Raw genomic sequence first — 9,350 nt, 5'->3', positions numbered from 1 at the left:
ATGGTACAGAGGTCGTTTCATTCCTGTTTTTGTAACTGTGAAGCTGAGCCCAGAGGGGAATCCTCTGTGTTTTAAATCTTTTTATTACCCTGTAAAGTTACCTTCCATCCTGATTTTGCAGGTGCGATGCTTTTACATTTTTCTTTATAATAAAGGTCTTCTTTTAAGAACCAGATTGATTCCAGTGCCCTGAAGACAAAGGGTCTGCTCTGTGCTCACATTGCTAAGGCAATCGGTTGGTATATGACTCTCAAGCCTCCCCAGAAAAGGGGGTGAAGAGGCTTGAGGGGACATTTTGGGGGGGATAGGGATTTCAAGTGACCCTTCCCTGAATTTTTGCATAAATCACTTGGTGGTGGCAGTGATACCGTCCAAGGACAAGGAAAGGAATTTGTGCCTTGGGGAAGTTTTAACCTAAACTGGTACAATATAAGCTTGGGGGGCTTTCATGTGAGCCCCCACATCTGTACCCCAGAGTTCAGAGAGTGGGGTGGGGAACCCTGACAGTTCCATAGATAGTTTTCAATTGTAAAAAGCTTCTGTGGGGGAACGTTAGGACAGTGAAAGCAGAGGCTGGCATCAGTACTTGTGGATTTTTTCTCAATTAAGCAGAGTCCCTGGTCCAGCTGAGGTAAGTTGGAAAGGTTGATTTGGCCAGTTTCACTGGCAGAAAAAAATAGGTGGCAGGAGATCAAGATGTGCAAATGGCTTTTCCGGTTTTCACCTGAATCAACAGTGTTCTGCCCAGCGATGCGCAGAGCATTTCCTGATATTCCGGAATTGCTCAGATGTGATATTGTAAAGAGATCAGTCCGGCTTTTCCAGGACTAATTCTACAATACTCTTCTTACGAGTCCCCTTCCGCGGCAGCCTCCTGTGCTTGTGTAAATGCATCAGGTTTGGTGCAGATCCAGTGTCTCTCACTGGTGCATCGCAAGCTGCTGACCCCACCCAGATCAGTCAGATACGCGCAGTCACCTCGTCCTCCTATCAGAAACCTGCAAGAAAGAGCTGGTGTCAGGCAGTAGTTGGGCGTTTCCCATCAGTCACAGACAGGGGGAGACACTTGCACAGTGCAGGGAGCCACTGCACTCACAGCCCCTCACGATTCCCCCTCCTGCACCAGCCACAGGCCCCATCCCCAGCAGAAGGGGGCAGCTAGAAAGGTGGCAGTGGGGCAGCTGGACCAAGAGAGGTTCTAAGTTCAACTGGCCTCTATGGAGCATTTATGCCGGGTGGATATTTTAACCCTAGTTCTTCTCCTTCTCTTCTCTCCCTCCGCCCCCCCCTCCGCTTGGATGAGCCCCTGCAGGCCCAACCTATCTGAACAACCCACCCAAACTTCCCCGGTTGCAGGTTCCGGGTGAGTGTCGGCATGGTGAGGAGCAGCAGTAACACCGCACAGCTGGGTGCAGGGCTCCCTGGACAGTTTACATCAGCTCTGAGGCCAGAAGCCCATCAGGCCAGGCTGTGTTGCGGGGGGAGGGCTGGAGCGAACTGCCAGCAGCACAGAGACTGCAGACTCTGCCTACCTCGCGGCATTCTTGCTGGAACACATGACAATATCTGACTGGGATCAAATAACAGGTCATCAACTGACCGGCTTCCTAAGCCCACTGCGGGCACATTTTCCAGCTTCCCACCAACCACACAGGGCTTCTTTTTAAAATGCGATTCTGCTGTAAGCACATAAGACCAGCCACACGGGGTCAGACCAACCATCCATCTAGCTCAGCATCCCCTCCTCCGACACTGGCCAGTGACAGGTGCTTCACAGGGAATGAACAGAGCAGGTCAAACACTGAGTGATCCATCCCCTGTCGCCCAGTCCCAGCTTCTGGCAAACAGAGGCTCAGGGACACCCAGAGCATGTTACACCCTGGATTTGAGGGATGTGTGTACCCCCGAAATTGAACAAACTAACTGCAACCATATTATGTGCATTAAGTCACCGTGAATTAATAAAATAGACCACCACATAGTTAAGGGTTAATTTGAAAAACAGGCCTTTGGAGGTAAGGTCAAAACTAGCTGGTAGTTTCTGCTAATCAGAATGGGAGGAATAGAAAGAAAAAGTCAACAACTGAGACAAAGAAAATAAGTGGATGGAAAACCTTGAATTTGGGAGCCTCTGATATAGAAGTTTTATTATGATTAAGATTGTTACGACTATTTGTTGATAAGTAGTTTATTGAAAGTTAGGAAAATGCTGATTTAGTAGGGGTCACTACGACCTGTGTGTTTTGTAGAAGTTAGTTATAAAAGGCTAGCTAATGTACTGTAGAGCGGCAATCCTCTGAAGCCCTCTTAAGAGACTTTATCTGACACTTTTTCTTCCAGGTGGGTGAGCAACTGGCCACCGTGAACCTCTGTAAATTACTCCATATTCTTCCACATTTTCTGTAAATATTTGGGATGTTCTAAACCCATTGGTTATGCCTTTGTGGGCTTAAATCTAACAAACTGCAGTTTTAAATAGAACCTGCTTACTTGCATTAATCTTTCATCAGTCAGAATTGCTGTGTTCCCAATGATTTATTCCTCACACTGCCTGGAGTGAAACAGTTAAGTTACTGCTGCTGTGGGTTCTGAGAACCCTGGGTAACACGAGGGGTCGCATCCCTGACCATCTTGTCTAATAGGAACTGGTAGACTTATCCTCTCGGAACTTATCTAATTCTTGTTTGAACCCAGTTATACTTTTGGCCTTCACAACAATCCCTGGCAACAAGTGCCACAGGCTGACTGTGCATTGTGTGACAAAAAACTTCCTTGTGTTTGATTTAAACCTGCTGCCTATTAATGTCATTGGGTGACCCCTAGTTCATGTGTTGTATGAAGGGGTAAACAACACTAGCTTATTTACTTTCTCCACACCCGTCATGATTGTATGACCACTATCATATCCCTCCTTGGTTGTCTGTTGTCCAAGCTGAACAATCTTTTTAATCTCTCCTCATAGAGAAGCTGTTCCATACCCCTAATCATTTTGTTGCCCTTCTCTCTAGTATTTCCAATTCTAATATAGCTTTTCTGAGGTGGGGTGACCAGAACTGCACACAATATTCAAGGTGTGGGCATACTATGGATTTACATAGTGGTATTATATTTTCTGTCTTATTACCTATCCCTTTCTTCATGGTTTTTTAAAAGGATGCTTTTTTGCCTCTAACCACCTCATATTCTGCTGTTTAGCCATGGTGGCTTTTTATAAAAAAAGTTTTTTTTTATTTGGGAGTACACATTTAGTTTGAGCTGCTATTATGGTATTTTACAATAGTCTCCATGCAGTCTGCAGGCATTTCACCTTGTGACAGTTCCTTTCAATTCTCCATTAACTAGCTTCTAATCTTTGTGTAGTTCCTCTTTTTTGAAGTTAAGCGCTACTGTGGTGGGTTTCTTTGGCATTCTCCCCCCCCACCCCAAAGGATGTTAAATTTATGGTCATTATTGCCGGGCAGTTCAGCTACATTCACCACCTGGAGCCGATCCTGTGTGCCACTGAGGACTAAATCAAGAATTGTCTCTCCCCTTGTGGGTGCCAGGACTAACTGCTCCAAGCAGCAGTCATTGATGGTGTCTAGAAATTACATCTCTGCATCCCATCAAGAGGGGACATGCACCCAGACAATATGAGGATATCTGAAATCCCCCATTATTATTGGGTTTTCTATCTCTGTAGCCTCTCTAATCTCTGAGAATTTCACAATCAGTCACCCTCCTGGTCAGCAGTATTTTCCTACTGCTAGATTCTTGTTCTTCAGGTGTGGAATTTCTATTCTTAGAGATGTTATGATACAGTTGGATTCATTTTCACTGTACTTGACTCTATGCGTTCTTTCACACACAGTGCCACTCGCCCACCAGTGTGACTTGCTCTGCCGTTCTTTTACTTCTGAAGGTCCAGGATTCAACCTGCTATTGGCTCACGTGGGGTTGGTTATTTGATCCCACCCAGATCCCACTGAAATCAGTCTTGGGATATCGTCTGGGCCAACTCTGCTGTTCTCATGGCAGCCCAAGGCACTCAGCACATGTGACTATCAGGCACCTTTAATGTAGATGTCTCGTTACAAATTCAGGGCCTCAGGACAGCCAGACAGATCTGAAGGCTTTGGCCAATCTCCCAGGAGGAGATGCTGGCTTCCACCCATCACTAATACACAGAGTACATAAGAACCAGAGCGCTCTCTGGCTGTTTGCACAGCACTGACTGGTGGGTCGGCCTGAACTCCCAAACTCCAGGGAATTCACAGAGACATGAGAAAGACTCACAGGCTGTTGAATTCAGTGCCGTTGGCCCATTTCCAGGGCTGCCCCGAGTCCCTCCGGAGGCCGATCCAGTGGTCGGGTTTGCCTTTATAGCGCAGCAGGAAAGCCTAAAAACAGCAGAGGGAGAGGTGGTGTCAGAGCCCCGACCCTGCTGCTCCCCCAGGCTCTGGGCAGAGAATCCCAGGTGTACACGGAAGGGCTCAGTGTTTCCAGGGGGTGGCTGGGGATTTTCTCCTCCCTCTTGCCCAGCACTAGGTAATTCAGTATTAACCCTCCCACCCCAAACCCAGCTCCCCCTCACCCCAATCTACCCTGGGCTGGGGCAGCTCTTGGGTGCTGCTGGGTCTAAACTGCCCCCCGCACCTCTCCATGCCAGGCCAGGCTGTGTGAACATCTCCCCATCTTACCTTGGGCTCCCCTGGGGAGAGATAAGGAATAGGGAATGCTGGGAGGAGCCAAGACTGAGAGAAGACGCACTCCCCACCCCATCCTCAGCCAGAAGGGGCCAGGGCTAAGAGGATCACCCCTCAGCTGGCTGCCCTTTCGCCTACCCAGGAGCACTGGCTCTTCAAGTCAAGCTTGGGTCTCAGCCCCCCCCTTCCAGACTCATGCAGCCCAGCAGACACCTGAGCCCACCTAGCCCTAGAGAGGGACAGTCTCCTATTGGGTAGCCTGAGAGTTGGTGATCCCCACAGTCACACGCTGACACTAGAGGAGCCCCAGGTAAAGCCAGGCCTGGAAGTCCATTCGCTCCGGCCTCCCAGCACAAGAGGGCTCAGAGCTGCTCCTCACCCCACCAGGGCAGAGCCCAGGTCCTGCTCCAGCAGCAGCGGATGTGCCAAGACCAGGCCATTGCAGTGAGAGTCGCTCACCATTTCCTGCTCACTGTCGATTGCAGCCAGGGAGGCACTGAGGGAGGAGCAGTGTCTGTGGCTGTTAGTCCAGTTTCCTTCAGTCTCGGAGAAATAGTAGCATTTCCCTCGGTACCCGATCCAGCCGTCTGCGCACGCGGGGCCTTGAGCAGCTGAAGAACGCCCAGATAACAGCACTGAAATGAGACAGTAACAGGTGGTGTAAGAGGGGACCTGCTCATCTGCAGGGAGAGATGAGCCCCAGCACCCCAGGCTTCTGAGACTCTCCTGGCAGCTGCAGGGAGGGCATGAGGGAGCCAGGAGAACACTGGGAATCCAGCCCCAGAGGGGGGTTATCTGACCCTGGTTTCACTGGGCCACTGTCATTAGGGATGCAGCTGACAAACAGCTCCTGCTTCAAAGCACAGAACCAGGCCCAGGGGAGTGTTAGAGCAGGGGCTGGGCAGGGAGCTGCAGAGGGAGGGGACAGTTATCAAGGGGAAGAAAAGTGACACTGGATAAGAGGTTGAGTTCAGTCGTGTCTGTCAGGTCTGTTACCCTGAGGAATCCTGCTAGCCTGGGCCGCTGCCCCCCTCTCCCTGCTCTGCGCTTGGCTCCCCAGGAGAGGCAGGTTGAGATGAAGATGGGAACAAACTCCCTTCCCTTCACCAGACTGAACACCCGCTGCCCGGGCCCATCCAGCACAGCCGGACACAGGGCGATGGAGACACTTGTTGTGATACATTTGCCTGGCAGGAAGGATTCCCGTGACACTCCCAGCCTGGGGGGACTAACACAGCTCAGAGCTTTTCATCCCTGGCACAAGAGCAACAGTCGGACGTTCAACAGAGCAATAAAAGGCAGGTGAATAACTGAGAAGTGAAGTGACTTTCAGTCTGGGACATGAAATGCCACAAGGTGGCGCCAGATCTCCAGTAACAGGAAATGGCCAGTTGCACTGACTGGCCATTGAAACCTGATGCACTTCTCACCTACAGACATTTCTGCCCCCTAATATAGCAGCTAGTACCCAGCTGCTCCGCCTGCAGTGTAACCCTTTCAGTGCCAGAGAGAGCAGCAGCGGGGCCACCCATAACTGACACCAAGGAGCTATTGGCAAGGTCAGTGCAGTAGGTGAATAACCAGAGGCAGGGTTATTAGGGTCACTATGGGGAAGGGGTTGCTAAGCCAGTCCAAACACCATGTCAGTGAGTGATTTGCCCCCACCAACAGAGTCACTCCTGCTCGCTCTCAGCCTCAGGGGGATCTCGTGTTGTTTCCTTTTTGGGGTGGGGACAAGTCTGACCCAAACACCTCCATCCATTTTTGTGCACGTCATTTATTTTGCTCCTCATGTTGCACTAGTAACTCCACAGCTGGTTTTAAAGCCTCCCCCTGTGGCTGGGACGCACAAGTTTGGGAGAACATTAGCAGCTGAGGCAGCGACGATAAAAGAACAAGCAGGTCACATGCCATGTCCCTGGAGATTTCTTGGTGCTGTGTGCCGTACATGCTAGTGCTCACACACAGAACAGAGCAGGGCAGTCAATGAATACGATGCTTTATAGTCCTGCTGTGTGTGTGATCTGAGTCACTCCTTTCAGAGCAGCTGCAGCTGTGGGGCACAACTTCACATTTCACACCTTACACAGAGTGCTGAATACGGGAATACACAGGCCCCCAGGAGAAAGGCTGCCAGCCAGGCCTGTGTGCTCCTTCCAGTGCTGCCTAGGAGGGACCGGGCACAGCAAGGAGCTGACTGTTGCCAGTTCCACCATCTGACCCCACTGCATTCTGGGGGCTCCCTGCACCCACAGGTGGGGAACCCCAACCTCACAGATCTCACCTTACGCTGTGTGAGCCAGTGCTGCCCATTCCAATAGCCGGCCAGTCCAGCAGGGAGCTGGGACTCACTGCCCACCTGTAGCAGAGCAGCTGGCACCAGTGTAAGGATGGGGAGGCAGATACATCAGTGCAAACTCCTCACACAGATGCGCCAGAGCAGCATGTCCTGCTCTGGTGACTTACTGCAGTGAGCGGCACCAGGGCAAGCCCCTTTCTTCACCATTGCAGCCCATCTACATTAGCAGTTTGTACCAATTCAACTGTATCAATGTTACATCAGCACGAAGGATTCCTAATGCAGAGAGACCTGGCTTCAACCCCCTCTGCCAGCTGCTAAACCCTCCTAGGGCCCAGTGATCAGATCCCAGGGCAATAGATAAATCCCACCCCTGACAGTCTCACAGCCCCTCCCACCCCCCAGACTATTGGCAGATACAGCTGGGCTCACGCTCACGACAAACAGCTGCCCTCTGCGCTAGCACTCGCTGTCCATGCAGGCGGGGGAGTCAATAGCGCTATGGGACCCTGCACTGCCGAGGTCACTAATTGGTGGGTTTCACACTAGTGATGCGTTCTACAGTTCATTTCAGTGACACGCCAGCACCTGCCAGCCCGGCCCTGGGCAAGACCCAGGGATGCAGGAAGGCCAGGCTGGTACCTCAGGGCGACACGGTGCAGGCAGAGGGCCCAGCTCACTGCTGCCCTGCACCTTCTCCTGTCAATCACCCCCACTCTGCACAGGTACCAGCGACTGTGCCTGGGGCCCGGCAACAATGACTTGGGCCCCAAGTGCTCAGAGATTTGCTGGGGGAACTAATTTCAGTCCCGACACTGAGAGTGCCCAGGTGCAGGAGTCTGGGACGGAGCAGGAGGAGGGTCGTGGAGGAAAATCCCCCAGGAATCCTCTGTCCTAGGGGCAGAAGCAAGACAGGCCAAGAGGAGAGACTGTGACTGTGGTGGCTCCAGGGGGAATGGGAAGTGCAGAGAGGGGGAAAGGGAGGGCTGAGAACTCACCTGTCGGGACAATAACAGTGATGAGACATAAGGAGACAACTGCGAGGGCAACTGCGAGCACAACTGTACATTTCTTGTAGTAGTTACATTTCCTGTAGTTACAAGGAGGTTCTGAAACACAAAGACCCGTCAGGCCGGGCCGCAAGGACACGTCTCACCGACAGCACCAGGGCTGGAGCTGCCCTAGAACATGCCCCGTTCTGTCGATGGCTCCTCCCATCAGACGCTCTGGGAGAGGAGCCCGGAGGGTCAGGCAGGCTGGGGCTGGCAGAACAGTCCCTCCTTCCCCTCAGCCCAGTGCCCCCCCTGGTACCCTCAGCCAGGCTGTCACGGGGCCTGGTGAGCTCAGGGGCACAGAGACAAGGACCCGCATGTTCTGGTGACAGGACCTCAAGCTGCCCCCCCCATCCCCACCCCCGCTCTGCCCCTGCCGAGCGCTGGCTGGGCCCACACTGCCGAGTGCGCCTGTCCCCGCACACTGGGGTCTCACACTGGCCACACACAGCAGAAAGGGGGAGAAGGAACCAGGCAGAGCTGGGCCAGGGCTGTCACAGGGGGTCTGACACACCCAGCCCAGGAGGCCCCTGCCCAGCCCCACGGGCACCGCTGTGTGCGCCAGGCAGCAGCTGTGAGCCGGGATCGGTGCCCTGAGAGCCCCTGGGGGAGACCCAGTCCCTGCTGCCCACAGACGGGGGGTTGCTGGGCACTGGCTGCTGCCACTGAGAACATGGCCCCATGTGGGGCAGCCTCAGGGTCTCTCTCCAGCCTGGTCCCAGGCAGCGACACCCCATTACCTGGATCTACTTTGTTCTTCCTGTATCATCATTCATTACCTGCGTTCAGTGGTTTTTCACTGTCACTGGATCTTGCTCCTGGCTCCATTGTCTCAGCGACACTCAGGCTACAGACGCTGCCGCAGGCGCTGGGCTGGGGTCGGCTCCTCTCGGTCTGACTGGGTCCGATTCAGCGAAGCCGAGCCGGGCGGGTGGGTCCTGGCCCTGCTCCCCCTCCCTGCTCCGGACTCTCCAGCCCATCTGGAAGCCGAGACGGACCCAGCAGAACAGGTCAGGTTCTGGGGGGCAATTTAGGGTTTCTCGTTCCCTGCCCAGCAGCCCAACCCCCCGCCAGAGGCGGTGCCATGGTGATTAAACCCCCTTAGCCCCCATCAGCCCCTCCAAGAGGCCCGATTCAGGCGCGCGCACAGACCCGCAGGGGGAGTGGCCCGGCCAGCGCCGGAGGGACACGTGATGCCACATCCTGGAGTTTTTCCTAGAAGAACAAGGTGGGCGGGGAAGCGGGCGGATCATAGAGCGCGCGCGCACCCCAGTCCCTAACTGCGCATGCCTGGTTTTGACCCTGGAAATCGAA

The 9,350-nt window shown here is 53.2% G+C and overlaps 1 protein-coding gene across 1 annotated transcript; it reads right to left on the bottom strand.

Annotated features, from left to right (window-relative positions):
- Window positions 1-674: 674 nt before the first annotated feature.
- Window positions 675-8,864, bottom strand: LOC123345860 (C-type lectin domain family 2 member D-like). The gene is made up of 5 exons (XM_044982919.1): window positions 8,816-8,864; window positions 7,983-8,093; window positions 5,145-5,320; window positions 4,276-4,379; window positions 675-998 (listed from the first exon to the last, which is right to left on the bottom strand). Exons 1-5 carry the CDS (start codon window positions 8,862-8,864, stop codon window positions 848-850), a joined length of 591 nt encoding a protein of 196 aa, XP_044838854.1. The 3' UTR covers window positions 675-847.
- Between the last annotated feature and the right edge of the window lie 486 nt (window positions 8,865-9,350).

Source organism: Mauremys mutica, chromosome 12 (genome assembly GCF_020497125.1).
Source record: "Mauremys mutica isolate MM-2020 ecotype Southern chromosome 12, ASM2049712v1, whole genome shotgun sequence".
In the NCBI taxonomy this organism is placed as follows: domain Eukaryota; kingdom Metazoa; phylum Chordata; order Testudines; family Geoemydidae; genus Mauremys; species Mauremys mutica.
This window is presented reverse-complemented; position numbering and strand designations above follow the sequence as displayed.